This window comes from Protopterus annectens, chromosome 10.part0, assembly GCF_019279795.1.
Source record: "Protopterus annectens isolate FY-2018-M chromosome 10.part0, PAN1.0, whole genome shotgun sequence".
NCBI classification, from domain to species: Eukaryota; Metazoa; Chordata; order Ceratodontiformes; family Protopteridae; genus Protopterus; species Protopterus annectens.
In genome coordinates this window covers 649,007,526-649,024,973 of record NC_056744.1, presented here as the reverse complement: position 1 = coordinate 649,024,973, position 17,448 = coordinate 649,007,526, and the positions used below count along the sequence as shown (strand labels likewise).

General features: G+C 43.1%; 1 protein-coding gene across 5 annotated transcripts in view; it reads right to left on the bottom strand.

Annotated features, from left to right (window-relative positions):
* ACOT11 (acyl-CoA thioesterase 11) overlaps nucleotides 1-17,448 on the bottom strand; it is a 506,836-nt gene that overhangs the window by 273,366 nt on the left and 216,022 nt on the right. For all 5 annotated transcript variants that reach the window (XM_044085489.1, XM_044085490.1, XM_044085491.1 and 2 more), the window contains 2 exons: nucleotides 8,113-8,173; nucleotides 993-1,094 (listed from right to left, as the gene is read on the bottom strand). In XM_044085489.1, coding sequence (XP_043941424.1) covers nucleotides 993-1,094; nucleotides 8,113-8,173 — 163 coding nt within the window. The remainder of the gene's footprint in view (nucleotides 1-992; nucleotides 1,095-8,112; nucleotides 8,174-17,448) is intronic.

Here is a 17,448-nt window from a genome sequence, read left to right as displayed (position 1 = left end):
ATCTCAGGAGTCGGCCGACCAGCACTTGCGAACTGCTTCTGCTTCGGGCACCACGCGGCAAGAAAGACTGAAGAAAATGGCATCGGCTGCTTCTTTTATACCCCTGATGACCTGACGTCAGGGAAGGGGTGAGAGCAGCCAACGCAGTACCCAAGACTTTGGAATTCAGGCCGGCTGAGGGCAACCTGCCAACAGGATAACTCAAATGTAATGACTGCAACAGTAAAACACGAAGAACATCTAAGGGGGTTTCAAACACAAGGAAGTGCAGTCATTGTCCACAATGCCCCTATATTAACACAAACTGTCAAGGTCCCTTGATGTTTCAAACACAAGGAAGTGCGGTCATTGTCTACAATGCCCTATATTAACACAAATTATCAAGGTCCCTTGATGAACAAAATTATTGGTAACATGCACAGTGGAACTTACATCTGTGCTACACAGAGAACTGTTTACTTGGCTACATGTACTTCATGTATGACATTTTATGCAGGCAAAACTAAGAATGCCTTGAATGAGCGTATCTACCAAAACTTATACAGTATGAAATGTCGAGACATTTTGATTAACCAAAAGTGTTTTTAGAGTGCCTGTGATTGGTTGATTAGCTGGTTGTTGTTCTATTATTAGATTTTGTTTCTACCAGTTCTGGAAACCTGCTTGTGTTTGGTTTTGGATTTTTAAAACTTAAAATGTTGAGAGGTATGAACCACACAGACAGACAGACACAGACACAGACACAGACAGACAGAGACACACACACACACACACACACACACACACACACACACACACACACACAAAAAAGTTAACATTTTTCATGTCTGCAAATTAGGTATATTGTGTACAACAAAAGTAGTGTGGGAAAAGTACAGCCAAAATGATAATGTATCAAGAACCAAATTCACTTAACATTGTGCAAATGCTAAGAATGCACTGCGATGAAAAGCTGACATAACAAAACAAGTTTTCACATATAATACTTGTACCTTCTCTGTGCCTTGTTTACTCGCAACGAAAGTAGCAAAAGCTTTACATACATTCCACTCCTTTCCTTGAAATAAGTTTTCACAGCTGACCTGGATTCCAACCTGAAACATTCAAACCAGAAAGCCAAATTTAAGTCTAATATCTTCACTCAGAGAATTCACATTAATGTGTCCTTCCCCTGAAATACTCATCAGAGTTGAACTCAAGAGTCTCGACAAGGAACGGCTATCTGGAAGTAGTTTGCGCAGTTACATGAGCTACATTGCATTACTGTTGTTACCATTTCTATCATTATTATTACTGCTGTAATGGCATGCATAATGATCATATTCTCTGAATGCTATTTTCTGACAATTACTTAAAGTAGAAAGTAACAGCTGGTAGCACCATAGGAACTTGTCCAACATGAAATATGTTTGGGCAACAGCAGCTGTACACAGAACTGCATCAAATGTAAAAAAAAAATTTCCACGAGCAAAAAAATGTACATATCCTGCAGCAAAAAATATTAAAATGTAATAAAACTGCAAAACAGTCACACCTAACAATTCACACACGCGTATACATGTATTATGTGTGTGTGTGTGTGTGTGTGTGTGTGTGTGTGCGCGCGCGTGTGTGTGTGTGTGTGTGTGTGTGTGTGTGTGTGTGTGTGTGTGTGTGTGTGTGTGCGCGCGCGTGTGTGTGTGTATTACATATCTGCTCAGCAAATCTGCCTGTTTGTTGTGGTGGGAGGGGATGTAGGTCGCTTGCAGGGAGATTCCCTGTGAAGTAGCAGACTCCCAAACCAAGAGAGCTAACCTGCAAAGCAGGTAAGACTTGGTCCTCCCTTGCCTGTTGATATACCACAGTACGGATACATTGTCTATGTATATCAGCAGAGTCCCTTATAGAAGGAAAGACTGAAATGCCTGTAGGGCTAGCAGGATTGCCCTCATTACTCTGGCATTGATGGGCTCTGTTTTTAGGTGAGCCGGCCACAAGCCTTGCAGCTGTCTTAGTCCTAGAGTAGCTCCCCATCCCAGGTTCGAGGCATTTGTGTGCATGACCTAGGTGGGCTCTGCTGGTTCTAGTGGGAGTCCTGGGTTCCTTTGTTCCAGATACCATCACCAAAGTATCATTGCAGCTTCCTCATGTGGAGCCATGCTAAAGGTAGCATGGGTATTGTGGCTACCATGTTTCAGGTACTGCCTTACAATAAACTGGATCGACTACAGCACCTGGAGAAGGTGATCTGCCAGGGAGCTCACCTTTGGGGGTGGCAGGTAAGCCTCCATGAGGTCTGTTCTTATTCTTAACCCCAGGAAGACAATGTCCTGAGTTGCTTGGAGGTGGGATTTTGGCAGATTTATCTGGAATCCCAAGGACTGCAATAAGGAGATCACCAGGTGGAGGTGATCTTGCAGTATATGCTGGCTGGAGGCTTGGATGAGTATGTCGTCCAGGTATGGGAATATCTGTATCCCCTTTGTCCTGGCACAGGCTACCAATGGAGCCAAACATTTGGTAAAGAGTGGAAAGACCAAAAGGCAAGGCAGAAAATTGCTGATGAGAGGAGCCCACCAAGAATCTTAAGTATTTCCTGTGGGAGAGTTTGATAGAGATGTGGAGGTAAGCATCTTTTATGTCCAGAGTAGTCATGAATCCCTGTGGAGTAATCAGGGGGAAAAGGGTAGGCAGGGTGAACATGGGTACCTTTAAGAAGAGATTGAGATAGGAAAGGTCCAGGATGGATGCCCATGGTTCGTCTTTTTTTGGGAACCAGGAAGAGACTTGAATAAAAAACTTTTCTTTTTGCAGAGGAGGGAACTGACTGTATAGTGCCCCTGGTCTAGTAATGTCTGCAGTACTGGTTGTAAGAGGGGCAGTTGCTGTGGGGTGGGGTGGGGAATGCCTTTTTATATGGAGGTGAAAGCCAAGTCATATAGTTGCCATCTTTGAGGACAGACAGACCCCATTTGTCTTTGGTGATCCGGGTCCACACAGGGAGACAATGAAAGAGGCGAGCAGACAGGGTCATGGTAGAGGGTAGAGGGTGAGGCAAAGATGGCAGGTAATCAGATGCTATCTGACTTGTCCTGAAAGGGAGACCTCTAGCTAGATGCAGAACATGCTCTAGGCGTAGGTGTTTGTTTTCTCGTGGGTTTTCGAGGTCTGGCACTGAGGGTAGGCTGGGACTGTTTCCTGATGAACTGTGTTTTAGAAGGATAGCTCCTGCAGAACTTGGGAATTGGTGAGACCAGGAGATGCTTGAGGTCCTGCATCTCTTTGCCCTTTTGTTGCAGTGATTTAAAGAGATCTGCTATTTTAGATCCAAAAAGTGCAGCATTATCCTGGGGTGCATCTATGAGCTTGGCCCTAAAATCATCTGACAGGGGTTGTAGGTGCAGCCAGGAATACCTGCGTAGGGCGGATGCTAATGCTGCTGACCTACCAGAGGATTCAGCAGCATCATAGCTACACCTAATGGAGTGTCTAGTGACTTGAGATGTAAGAGCCAGGAGGGAAGGCAGGGCTGTTTTGGCAGGGGAGTCTGGAATATCTGCCAAATGTTGGTGGCAGACTGTAGAAGAGATAGGTTATACTTAGCCATGTGGGTCTGGTAGTTAGTGGCTGTGAAGGCCAATGTAGCAGAGGTATAAATCTTTTTCCCTACCTTCTCCATGGTCTTGCTGTCCTTGTCAGCAGGGAGAATAGTAGTTGTAGGTAATAATTTGGTGGCTTTGTCAGTGGCCACAGAGATAGTGGCTGGGTCAGTTGTGGGGCACTTTATCAGGTGCTTAGCAGTGTCAAGTACTTTGTCAGACTATCTGGTTTGCGTGGAGCAGGAGGCTGAGAGTCAGGATTAGTGGATGCCGAAGAAAAGGCATCTAGGAAGGCTGGGAGGAACAGCAGATGGGCTAGCTGTTTCCATTTGAATGAGGTCATAATACCTCTTCTGTACCTCAGACATTTCTGAGGAATCCCATTTGAAATGTTCCTTCATCCAGCTAATGGTCTCACCGAAAGTTAAATCTTCCACTGGGGAATCAAGGTCCAAGGATTCTTCCTCAGGAGATCCGTATCCAAAAAGAGATGAAAGTTGTGAATTGTAGGAGAGAGACTCTTCAGAGGAGTCTGAAAGGACCTCCTCATCTCTAGGAGGTTGGTCTGTATGCATAGGCCTAGAGCTTAGGAGGAGAGGGGGGATGAAGGTGGAAGAAGGTGTAGGCCTCAATGACATAAAGGTGCTGAAGAGGCTCTGACTGAAGACCTGCCAGTCAGGCATGCTTTCAGAAGAGGGAACAATATGTTTCCTCTTCTCCCTTCTTTTTAAAGGAGTGGCTGTTGGTTTCCTAGAAACTGGGGACTGTAAAGGAGTAGAGGTCTCTGACTCCCCATGAAGTGCTGCCCACCCCCCGGTGTCGGCTAGCAGCGCCGGTAAAGCCTCAGTGGACATGCTCTCATCTGTGGATGATCCGGAATCTTTAGAGTTACCCACGACCTCAGCAGAAGTGGATCCGGAACACGGTCCTGAAACCAGGCCTATGTCAGCCACAGGCTGGGAGTCAGCAGATGAGGCTTAGCAGAAATCGAAGGCCATAAAGTTCTGGCATTCTTCTTTGGCAGTTCTGGGGGGACGTTGGAAGAACCTTCCACCCTCAGCGTAAGACGTTTCAGGCGTTGATTCTCAAGATACAAATTTAATGCGTGTAACCGGCTACGCAGGGTTTTTGACACAAACACCTGGCAAATAGGGAAGGCCTTATAGTCGTGCACTCTTCCTAAACAGAACAAACACTTATCGTGGGCATTCATATGATGGATCTGGCTTCCACACTGACACTTTCCCTTTCTGGATGACATTAACAAGCAATGTTACAATAAGGAAGGACTGAAAAAAGGTTCCCCAGTGGGGTACGTATCTAAAAAATGGTCACAATGTCAGCGGTAGCAGGAACACCTGGCATACAAATGGCAGCTGAAACGTTCTGAAGGCTGGTGCGTGCCGACGTCACTTTTATGGCCCGTGTTTCCTCTGCCTTGCCTGATATCGGACGCACCACAGAGGGACTGAAAGATTTTGAATACTGACTGTATGTACGCGAGACTGAAGGGATAAACCCATATGCAGAATACTACAACATGGGAATAGAAGGACATCCAACACAGAGACATGACTGGTGCTGAAACCACAGCTTAAAACTCAATGACAAAAATGCATTACAGTACCTTTTGGGAAGTTTGACACTCCATGAAACTACATAATTGAAAAACACTTAGAGTTGACTCACTACTCATGGATCTGTGGACTCATGTAGACTGTAACCTAGCCTTTGACGAACATGTGGTAGCAAAAAAAATCCTTCTAAGTTGCTCAGCTTATAAGTAAGAACATGGCATCTAGGTCCAGGAAAGTCATCATACCACTGTACTCAGCCCTCATTAGACTCATAATAGAGTAGAACACCCACTTTGATATGTACCTATCCAGACACATGCAGCAACTTTAACATCCGCAAAGGTTCCTTACAAAATGTATAATGGGCATAAACACAATGTCCTATATGGATCTCCTCAAAGTTACATCTCTGTACTCCATCTCCAAAAAACTACTGGGAGGCAATCTAAGGCTGGTTTACAAGGCATCCTCTGACCCCACTCTGATGAATCTTTTGCATATCAGCAAAACAAACAGCATCAGAACTACCAGATTCAAAGACCTAAATTTTGCTTGCAACATAAACAGGACAAGTTGGAGAGACAGACATGCATCTCAGAGAATTTCCATTCTCTGCAACAGTCTCCCCATCCGTGTGAAGCAAAGTCCCTTCCTAACCCTATTTAAGTGCAACTTGAACCACTGAATGGAAAATCGGAAATTCACCCTTGGTCTGGAGTCAATGTCTCAGATTTTATTTTATTTTACATTTGTTGACCGGGCTGGTCCAACTGGATATATGTCCATTTTCAGCAGAGGCCCGGGGAGAAAAGCTCCAAGTGAAAACATTAATAAACAGAGTTACAAATATAGCTCAGAGAAAAATAATAATATCATTAGCATATTTTTACAGTGGCAGCAATAAGCAATTAATTACAAATAGAGGGTGTTCAAATTGAGCATGATAGCAAACAAGTAAGATTTAGTAAAGATTTGTAAGCACGATAAACGAGAGTACTAGGAGCAAATTGCAAGCTAGTCAGGGTTAGTACAGGGGCAGAGCTAGTGAGTTATGAGGTGAGTTTTGAGTTGGGATTTGAAACTGGGAAGAGAGGAGATCGCAGTGAGGTTGGCATTCAGATGGACAGAAGCAGCCAGTAAATCATGTCATAAACAAAAATCACCCCTATAGATATGTCTAAAACATAAAACTTGTTGGTCACATCTGGGCTGCTCAGCTAGGCTTATAAAGGTCTTAGCAGTTGTTAGTGTAGTATACACATTGTTGTTGTGTCTTTCGGCTTTTCCCGGTTAGGGGTCGCCACAGCGGAACTCCGGTCCGCTAATGATTGGCAGTGGATTTTTACATGCAGAGTTGCCAGCCCTGACGCACAACCTTCAACGAAGGTACACCCATTCATGCATGTTTCCACACAGAAGACGCTCTAGCTGAGAATCGAACAGGACTCCATAATCAGCTTCTTCTGCCTCATCTTCTGACACATACCATCCTCCATCAACCTGCAGCCTGTCTATCGGTAGCAACCATCATCTTACCTTATGTCCCCAACCGGGGAACTTCATAGCTCCAACCAACACCCCCTCCAAATCACTAAACCGAATAAATCTATAGGTACAATGCTACATAGCTACTCAGTTACTTCCTCTTGGAACCAACTTTCTCTCCATGTCAAAACTATCCAAAACTCTGGCAACTTCAAATTCGCTATTAATATCTGCTTAATTACAGGACCTGCCCCTGTAATGATCCTACTTGAACTCTGCTCCAACACCCCCCATTTCTACCCCTATTTCTTATAGATATCTATTCCTACTTGTATTTTATATTCCCTGCTCTTTGTCCTTGCCCTCTCACTTTACTCCTATCTTCTATACATACTTTCCACCTCCGATCTCTCACTCCTCTTCCATTCTATACCCCTCCTTTTTCTTTTCCCTTGTGCCAGGACCTTCCGTTCTGGCACTGTATGCCTCACCACTCTTATACTTAGGCTAACAATTTCCCATTCAAATAATGATTATGATGAATCCGTGATTATATGACATAACATTTTATACCTATGTTCGATTTTTCTTTCTCTTCAAACACTGTATAAAATTAATCTATTTTTGCGGTATGTATCTCCTCATGATTGCATGCTTAATTACTTAATTTTTGTAAAAAAATTTCACTGCTGTAATGGAGCTTTTCTCCTTGGGTCTCTGCTGAAAAAGGACATCTGCCCAGCCAGACCAACCCAGTTAAGAAATGGCAAATAAATAAATAAATAAAATTATCATAAAGTATACTGCTACAAGTGCTAGCTACAGACCAAACCTGAAGTCCAGGCATCAAGCAGACATTTATTTAATTTTGTTTACGTACTTGTGCTATACAGAAGTGAAAAAAATATTTGGTGTCGTAGTTCTCTAGTAAACTAAATTTTCCACCAATTAAAAATGTTAGCCTATACTATAAAAAAAATATTATATATGCGCTAACGAGCAGGCAGATCCAAATATACTGCACCCTCACACCTTTTTTTGTTTACAAATAAATAAAACTATTTAGGACAAATATGTAATATGCAAGAGCTAGCACAACAAAAACATGCTGAGCACATGCCCACTGCATGTTTCACATGTCTCCTAGAAGGAGGAAGCAGCGGAAGAACATTAAAGTCCATTAATAGAATGGTATTGTTTAAAAAAGGTAAACAGTTACTTTTTTAAATTAATATCATTGCAGAATAGCAATGATCCACTTCTATGTGTGGGTATCTCAGGATTTACCCACGGCTGGCTAATCATTTGGGCTTTGCCCTCATGCGCCAACCACACCAACTGTGGGTAAATCCTGTGATACCCACATCCAGTCAAAATCAAACCCTTCCACATCACCTCTTAATTTTGCTTTTCACACTGAATAAAAACAAATGCTAAAATAATTTCACTTGAGAAAACAAAAAGACACAAACCTCCATGCTGCTGTTGAAAGCTCTGTTCACTTTTGCCTTGATGTTTACGACATGCCCTACACTGAACATCAAAAGAAAAAGCAATACATTTTTAAATGTAATGTTACAAAAACAAATTTGGTTATGCTGCAATAAGATAATTTATACAACAGTATACAACAGTAGAATAAGTTTCTCAGATTCTTTAATTTCCTTTAGGCAACAAACCATGGTTGTACTGCAACAAATAATCCATGCATGAGGCTGATAATAATGTAAATCTTCTATTGCTGCAATACTCACCCCAAAATTATGGTCTGCTGAGGGATTCATAGAATACAGTTCTACCCCTGTAATGTGTGACACAGAACGATCTGTAGTGCAATATAACACTAGCCCGCATGCCTCAACAAAGGACCAACAACTGTCCCCAAACAATGTTTAAAAACGAAGTAAAAAACTGTCTTCTGGTATGCTAATTTGCAACCAGGACTTTCCAAAGATGATGGACTAAAAATAATTTATTTATTTATTTATTTGCAGTTGGTTTTCCAGGATAGTCCATTGGGCCAATAAGAACTCGTTTTCAATGGAGTCCTGGGGAGAAAAGCTCCAAAACAAAGGTTACAAAAAGATTACAGCAGTTTACAATTTCAATCATTTGTAGGTTAAAGACAAAGCTTTAAAACAGTGGTAAAAAGATTACAGCAGTTTACAATTTCAGTCATTTGTGGGTTCAAGACAAAACAAAGATTAGGCAGTTACAATGCAATTTTAGGTTTCATTTTGTAGAAAACCAAGTTTTAAGCAGGTGCAATAAAAATTTTTAGGTTAAATTTTGTAGAAAAACAAAGCATTGCTGTAGTAAATATATAGTTTCTTGAGTGGAATAGTAGGATTTGAGAATTATAAGATGTCATTACAGTTGGCTTATAATTTGGTGCCTGGTAATATATGATATAGTTGCCTGTAGGAAGTGGAGAATAGGCTATGAGGGGTGGGGAGCAGGAGCATTCCCATGAGGATGTTAGATGTGAGTGCTGTGATTTTTTTAAAAGCAGGGAGGTTGGTGGTGATACGGATGGAGGGAGGAAGGGAAAAAAAAAACAAAAAAAAATAAAACAAAAGTATGGTCACTGTGCTCGAACAAATGGAGTAAAGTGAATGGAGTAATGGAGATGAAAGCACTTATTTTAACTTGTGTTAACAATTTTACTTACTTCCATTCACTTTACTTTGTTTGAGCACAGTGACCACACTGTTTTTTTAGTCTTTCCAAAGATGAGATGCAATTGCCAAGCACCTATAATGGGTCGCAAAAAATCAAAGAGTGGTGAAAATATTTGTTAGACCCATAGAGACAGAGTAGAAAAGAGGAAAACAATGAGCTTCTGAAGACAGCATGAACATGACACAAGAATTTCACATGCAAAATGGAAAGACTAAGTAAATCTGGAGACAAAGGAAGACAGTTTGCCATCTCAGGAAAATAACCATTCAATTAGATATGCCACTATGCTTAAGAGAAATACAGACTGACTGATATATTTTCTTCTCTGAGCACTGATTTTATGGGCCATTGTGTACAGCATGGGATACTTATTAGTTTTATTTAAATCCAGATAGCTTTGGTGGATGGCAAATGCTTTTGGTCGTTTCGACAATGGAACTTCGAATGTCAGAAAGTACAGTTTTGTACCTACCATAAATGTAGATGTCCGATAGGTATGCATCTGCAGTCATAACATATGGGTTGTCCTGCCTCAGGCAGCCCTTCGGTCGGCCGGATTCCAAAGTCTGGGTCTGGCCTCGGCTGATGTCGCACTTTCCCCGACGTCAGAGCTTCTGGGGTATAAAGGCATCAGCCGACGCCATTTTCCTCAGTTTTTCTTGCCCCAGATGCCAGGTGCCCTTTAGGAAGGCTAAATTTGGATAAATGCTGAAAAGTTCCAAACATTTGCAAATTATATACATGTATAAACAAACAAATACACCATAATAGATTCCCCCAGCTAGCTGAAAGAGGGGTAAGCACCCTAGAATACCACAGAGGGGAAGGATGGTGGGTAATCCTGACTGCAGATGCATACCTATCGGACATCTACATTTATGGTAGGTACAAAACTGTACTATGTCCTTCAAGGATGCATCTGCAGTCATAACATATGGGTAGAATACCATAGTCAATCTGGGGGAGGGGGTACTAAGAGAAGGATGGTGTAGTTAAGATCCCCTGCAGAACTGCAGTTGCAAACCCTGCTCGGGATCTTGAATATAAAGGTAGATTGTAATGCTTGGCAAATGTATGCACGGAGCTCCAAGTAGCAGCTTCTAAAATGTCCTTGGTAGCCACCCCCCCGTAGAAAAGCTGTAGTGGTGGCTGTGGCCCTTGTGGAGTGAGGCCTGATACTTTCAGGAACTGTCTTTCCATGAAAGGAGTAACAAAAGCGAATGCAATTTCCTATCCATTTTGAAATTGTCTGTTTGGAAATTGCTCTTCCTTGCACCCCTGTTGCATATGCTACAAAAAGTTGGTCAGTTTTTCTGCTAGTTTTTGTTCTGTCCAAATAGTAGCATAGTTGTCTGTGTATATCCAAGGTGTGCAAAAGTTTTTCCCCTTTGTTCTGTGGGTTAGGGAAGAATGTTGGCAAGTGAATAGCTTGGTTCAAGGATACCCTAGATACCACCTTTGGCATGAAAGTAGGATTGGTTCTTAGTGACACTCTATCCTGGTGAAAAATAAGAAAAGGTTGCACTGCCATTAATGTAACTCAGATACTCTTCTTGCTGAAGTGATTGCCAGAAGGAAAGCAGTTTTCCAAGATAGGAACTGTAGATCTGCTGATGCTGCTGGTTCAAAGGGAGGCAGAGTCAGTTTTTCCAGCACAAAATTGAGATCTCATGCAGGTAGAGGGGGTCTTCGTGGAGGTTTAACATTTTTGATCTCTCTCAAAAATTGCTTGAGAAGAGGGTCTGAGAAGATAGGTGGATCCATATTGTATTCTGCTGAAATTGCTGAAGCATGAATCTTAATGGAAGAATAAGACAGGCCATTGTGGAACAATTCTGCTAAGTATTCAAGAATGTGTGCTAGGTTTGCCACTGTGACATCTGTGCCCTTTGATGTGCTCCAAATAAGATATCTCTTCCATTTAGCTGAGTATGCCTTCCTTGTGGAAGGTCTGCGAGCCTCCAGGATAATGTCCTTCACCCTCTGAGATAAAACAGTTTGGTTGGGTTTTAAGGAATTTTCCAGGCAGTTAGCTGTAATGTTTTCAAGTTGGGATGCAGGGTTTTGAAATTGTTCGCCGTTAGAAGAAGAGGCCATTGAGGAAGAGGCCATGAGTTTGCCTGAGACATGCTTCTCAATAGTGGGTACCAGTGTTGTCTTGGCCAGTCCGGAGCTATTAGTATCACTTTTGGCTATTCCTCCCTGATCTTCAGTAGAACCTTGTACATCAATGGGAGAGGTGGAAAGCATAGACTGTTAGGGGATTCCAGCTGAAAGAGAGAGAGTCCACCCTCCATGCTCGTGGGTGGTACGTCCTTGAGCAGAATGTCTTCAGTTGGTGGTTGAGTGGGGAGGCGAACAGATCTATCTCTGGCATTCCCCATGTCTTTGTTATAAGTTTGAAGATGTCTGGGTGCAGCATCCATTCGTGTGCATCCATGGTAGTTCTGCTTAAGCTGTCTGCTAGTGTATTTTCTTTTCCTGGTACGAATTTGGCCTGCAGCTGGATATTGACATTCAGGCATAGGTTCCACAGATTCATAGCCATCCGGCATAGAGGGTAGGAATGTGTGCCCCCCTGTTTGTTTATGTACCACATGACCGTGGTGTTGTCTGTCCTTATTAACAGATGTCCTTGTTGGAGGAAGGGTCTGAATGCCTCGATTGCATGCCTCACTGCCAGCATTTCCTTTTGGTTTATGTGCATGCTAAGCTGCCCTTGAGGCCATAGGCCTTGGATACGCTTGTCCTCCATGTGTGCTCCCCATCCTCGGTCTGAGGCGTCCGTGGTGATGGTTTGCCTTGTTTTTGGTTTGTTGAAAGGCAACCCTCTGTTGGACTGGCAGGCCTGAGCCCACCATAGGAATTCCTTTTGAAGGCATGGAATGATTGGTATCATGGTTTCTAGACTGTGACTGTGTTGAGACCATACATTCCTCAGGTACCATTGTAATTTCCTCATATGCAACCTGGCATGTGGGATTAAAATTATGCAGGATGCCATGTAACCCAGGGCCAGCAGGACTTTCCTTGCAGTAAGCTGAGTTTGTCTTGTCAGCATCATGAAGTAATCTGGAAGTTGCTTTTGGTTTTCTTCTGTGAGAAAAGCCATCTGGGTGATTGTGTCCAGATCCACACCCAAAAAGGTTATCCTTTGGGATGGTACTAGTCTTGACTTTTGGATGTTGACTGTGTATCCCAAGGTCTGTAGCAGGTGTATGGCACAGGCCAAGTCCTTTAACAATTTTTTCTTGTTGTCCGCTTGTATTAGGCAGTCGTCCAGGTATGGATAAATTTGAATTCCCTGAAGTCTGCAGTGTGCAATTACTGATGCCAGGCATTTCGTGAATACTCTGGGCGCAGTAGATAAGCCAAAGGGCAATGCTGAGAATTGATAATGCTCTGATCCTGCAAGAAATCTGAGGTGCCTTCTGCAATCTGGTCGGACAGGGACGTGCAGGTATGCCTCCTTGAGATCTAGAGTCACCAGCCAAGACTCCTTGCCCAACATGGGAAGAAGTTGCTGTAGGGTCAGCATTTTGAATTTTGGCACAATGAGATAAGTGTTCAGTGCGGACAGGTCGAGTATAGGCCTCCATTGGTTTTCTTTTCTTGGCACAAGGAATAGTCTGGAGTAAAATCCTTGGTCTTGTTCTGTAGATGGTACCCTTTCTATAGCTTTCATCTGAAGTAATTTGCTGATTTGTCTTAAAGCCTCTGCCTTCTGGTTTGGTGGAAGGTTTGGCATTCCGCCTCTTTTTGGCAAAGTATGGAAATGAAACTTGTATCCTTTGTCTATTATTTGCAATGTCCATGTATCCTTTGTAATGCAATGCCAGTTTTTCGAGAATAAAGCCAGCTTTCTGCCCAAGGGTGCTTCCAGTTGATCCCTGGTAGGCGGAATTAGAGTCAAGTCATTGTGTCTGTCCTGTAGTAGTGGTAGTAGTTGTAGCTGTTGCACTACTCCTCTGGTTGGCAGGCTGCCACTGACGGCCTCTGTAGGCCCTTGGATTGACCTCTGCCTCTAGGGCGCCTGTTTCTGCCTCTCTGTGGTCTGGAGGAATCTGGAAAGGACCAATTCTTTGTAGGCCAGTTTCTACTGAACCTCAGAGGTTGAACTTGCAGGAAATCTTTAACTGTTTGCACAGATTTTGCTTTTTCTTCAACCTTCTTTACAATCTCCTGTGCAGGGGAGCCAAATAAATGCTGTTTCTCCATTGGAGCATCGAGGAGTTTAGCCTTGACCTGGTCTGGCAAAGATTGCTCCTTCAGCCAGGCATGCCTACGAATTACTGCCCCAGTCATAGCTGATCTAAATGAAGCCTCCAGTGCATCATAGCCACATTTTAAGAAATGATTACTGACCTGTTGTGAGTTGTGTACCAAATCCTGAAGGGATTTACGGTCTAAGGGTCAGGTGAAGAAAGTTCTTATTTAGTTGATCTAACAAAAATTCTTGGTACTGTATCATATGGAATTGACAGTTTAATGCCCTGGCAGAAAGAGTAGCAGATGTGTAAACCTTTTTTCCCCATCTCTCTAATGCTCTAGACTCTCTTTCAGAGGGTAGGGGATTTTTGGCAGTAGCGGCTGCAACCCCTTTAGGGCCCTGAGAAATAGTTTCTGGGTCTGCAGCATGGGCTTTATACAGGTGGAAGTGAGAATCCGGGACCCTGTAATATCTGTCAGGTTTGGCGGGGGCCGGAGGAAGAGAATCAGGAGCAGCACTGACATCATTGTACACATCATCAATTACAGTTAGAACCAGAGGTATAGCTAAGGGCCTATGCTGAGGCAAATGCAGAAAGGTCCTTAATCTTTTTCTAGAATCAGAGAAATCCTGACCCTGCCATTGAAAGTGTTCTCTCATGGGTGTAAAGTCTCCCCAAAGGAAAATTCTTCAGGGGGGGAGGCTGAAGGGATAGATTCTTCTGCATCTAAATCCTCATTAGGCGAGTAGGCCCCTTCCTGATGGTCTGACAAATCAGATCCATCCGTGGAGTAATCTGAGGAGTGAGGTTCAGAGGGGTCAGTCCTGGGCCTTTTGTCTGGAGGAGGTTGGGATGCCCTGTTTGGGTGAGGTTGGGAACCCCTAATTAAGGAGATAAGGTCCTCAGCAAGACTGAGGATCTGAGAACTAGAGGAAGGCCTCTGGGATGTAGATTTGGCAGGCATAGCTTTTGAAAGTTTGGCAGCTCTAGCCCTGGAGAAGGCCTTAATAGACATAGAAGCTGGGGGCCTAGCTGCCCCACGTGCAGGAGTAGAAATGTCCAAAGGTATGGTGTCGGACAAATCCTGAACACTAGCTTCGGTAGGGAGTTCTGAAGCCGACTCAGCCGGGGCCTCTCTGGCCTAGGTGGTTGGAGGTATGGTTTCGGTAGTAGGAATAGCCGTGGACTCTGTTTCAGCTGAAACCGAGACACTCGCGGTAGGCCTAGCCGTGGTTTCAGCCGAAACCGCGGGCCGCGAGTGTCGGTCCTTTTCCTTGCGTTTTTTGACCATATGTGTAGTCAGAGTCTCCGACGGCATTTTATAAGCAAAATCGGTACCAAAAAACTCCTCTGCAAACTCCGACCGACGTCTAAGAGTCCGTCGGTTGAAGGAGGCACAGGCTAAACAAGCTGATACGTCGTGGTCTGGGCCTAAGCAAGGAAGGCAGTAAGAGTGGAAATCCTTATGAGGTATTTGTTTCCCACAGGTTAAACAATTATTTACTTTGACATCGGCTGAGGCAAGAAAGAGTCCCCAACGGGGTACTTAGCTTTTTCGAAGTCTTCGGTAGCTGAAATCTCTGGATCTGACCGACCGGCACTTGCGAACAGCTTCTGCTTCGGGCACCGCGCAGCAAGAAAGACTGAGGAAAATGGCATCGGCTGATGCCTTTATACCTCAGAAGCTCTGACGTCGGGGAAAGTGCGACATCAGCCGAGGCCAGACCCAGACTTTGGAATCCGGCCGACCGAAGGGCTGCCTGAGGCAGGACAACCCATATGTTATGACTGCAGATGCATCCTTGAAGGACATCACCAAGGAACAAAAACACTGAAAAAGTAATATCCAAAACACAGAACGGCAAAACTTTAAACTGCATGTTTTTTGCAAAGGGAAAGTTGCCCTTCACCACCCAATGTGAGAGACACGCCTCCCACACACCCAGACTTATAATACCAACTCCATGGTCAGACCAACTCACAGAAAGGAGAAATCCCCCAAAACAAAGTGATCACTGCTGGCACACCCTTAGAAACTGCACTAGAAGTATTACCTATGGAAAACAGTGAACAGTTGAGTCCTTCAACATCTTGTTGGGCAATTAACACTCAGGGAATTTCATCTCAGCCACCTGTAGATATTTCTTTTTGGTCAGTACACTTTGCATGTTTAACAGATTTATACAAAAATGCAAATGCCTTGCAATGAATCCTGCTGCTCATTCTTAACTGCTGCTGCTGCTAATGGCTTGCAGGGCTGAAGGAGATTACTCTTGCTGTCCTACTACATGGCAGAAAAACTACTTTCTTACAGTTAGTTTGGAAAAAAAGAAAGACCTGCCATCACCAGCATGTAATTCTCACAATCTCCTTGACTACTACAACAGCAAAAAAGACACAAATCTGCATTTAGATTTTAAAATATATGCTATATAGTTTCACCTACTCCTCTGACTACACACAAATAACCTCCAATGACCTTATGACTTCTCAGGCTAACCCGGTTCCTCCCACATCCTTGCCTTGCAAGCCACTTCATCAAATAATTCACAGTCCCCTTGACTTCTGCAACATAAAAACAAAATTGCTCTTAATTTTAACAACATATTTAACTTCCTTTTTCTGCATACAAATGACCCTTCTGACTTCTCAAAGCTGCAAAGACGGTGCTGACTGAGCTGAACTAATCCAAGGAACAGTAAGAGAACTGTAGAGAAGCAGATACTAAGAGAACAGCATCAATGAAAAAAACATCCCTGCTTGAAGTAGTAATTAAATAATGGAGTGCAACAAGTTGTTCTTCCAAGTGAAGAAGCTCCATTACTTGCACTAAACCAATGTGAAATAAAAAAGGGAGACAATCAGTACTGCCTTGTCTTAATTCATGAACGATTATTTGTCAGTGCACACAGCAGGACATAAATTGCGACAGCTTAGAACAAGATCAGGAAAATGGACGGAACTAAAAATACCAAGAGAAAAACTGGACATTAATAATTCATGAGTAGGGCTCTCTAAAGAGAGATCTTGGCAGCCAAGCACCCAGTTAAGGCTGCAGAATCAGGGAAGACTCAAAATGGCTTTGAATGCATTTTCCCTGAATGAATGCACTGACAGTTCTTGGCTTGTACTGAGTGTCGGTATCAGATGGTCACTGATCAAGGATGAACCTGGAAGAAAATCCAGGAAGTGAGGCATAAGTTATGCATGAATCAAAGTATATGGCTGCTCTGCATATAAGTGTTTCTGTTGTTCTCTATGGGAAAATGAACATTTAGTGAAAAGATTCTCAAACATCTATCAGTCATCTAAGTTCAGGATAGTCTTCTACTCATCCACTACAGTCAATTCTGTATTGCTGATTCTGTCCAGTAGTATAGTATGCCTGCAAAAAGTTAACCTTTATGTGCAATACTCACAGTGTTTACATAACAAAGCCCCATTACATTTACTGTCTGTGTTTGAAGATTTGCCTAGCTTAAACCACATTTAGTGAAGTGCAGTGCTATGTGCAACTTCCAGGTGCAAACAAGGGTTACATGATAAGTGAAAAAAAAATGTTCTTTTTGACCATTACCTTTAATCAGCAGAAACAACCAATGAATTGTAACTGCACGTCATGCTGTATGCAGCACAGTCAGCAATAGGTTTACTCCTCATCTGTTTCAGTCATAATGCATGGCAACAACATCAGCATCTCGAGAGTGTTTAGAAATCGACCATAAGGCAGCCACAGCAACACTCAGATTCAACTTTCTTTTCCATTTTCTAGTAAGGCCATATGAAATAATTATGGAGTAAATTCTGCACCAAAGCTAATATATAAATGCTGAACGGACTACAGCCTTGTTTACTCAGCATTTGAGGGTCTTTATAAAAATTTCACTCAATGCTTCAGTTTTCATGTACTGTGTA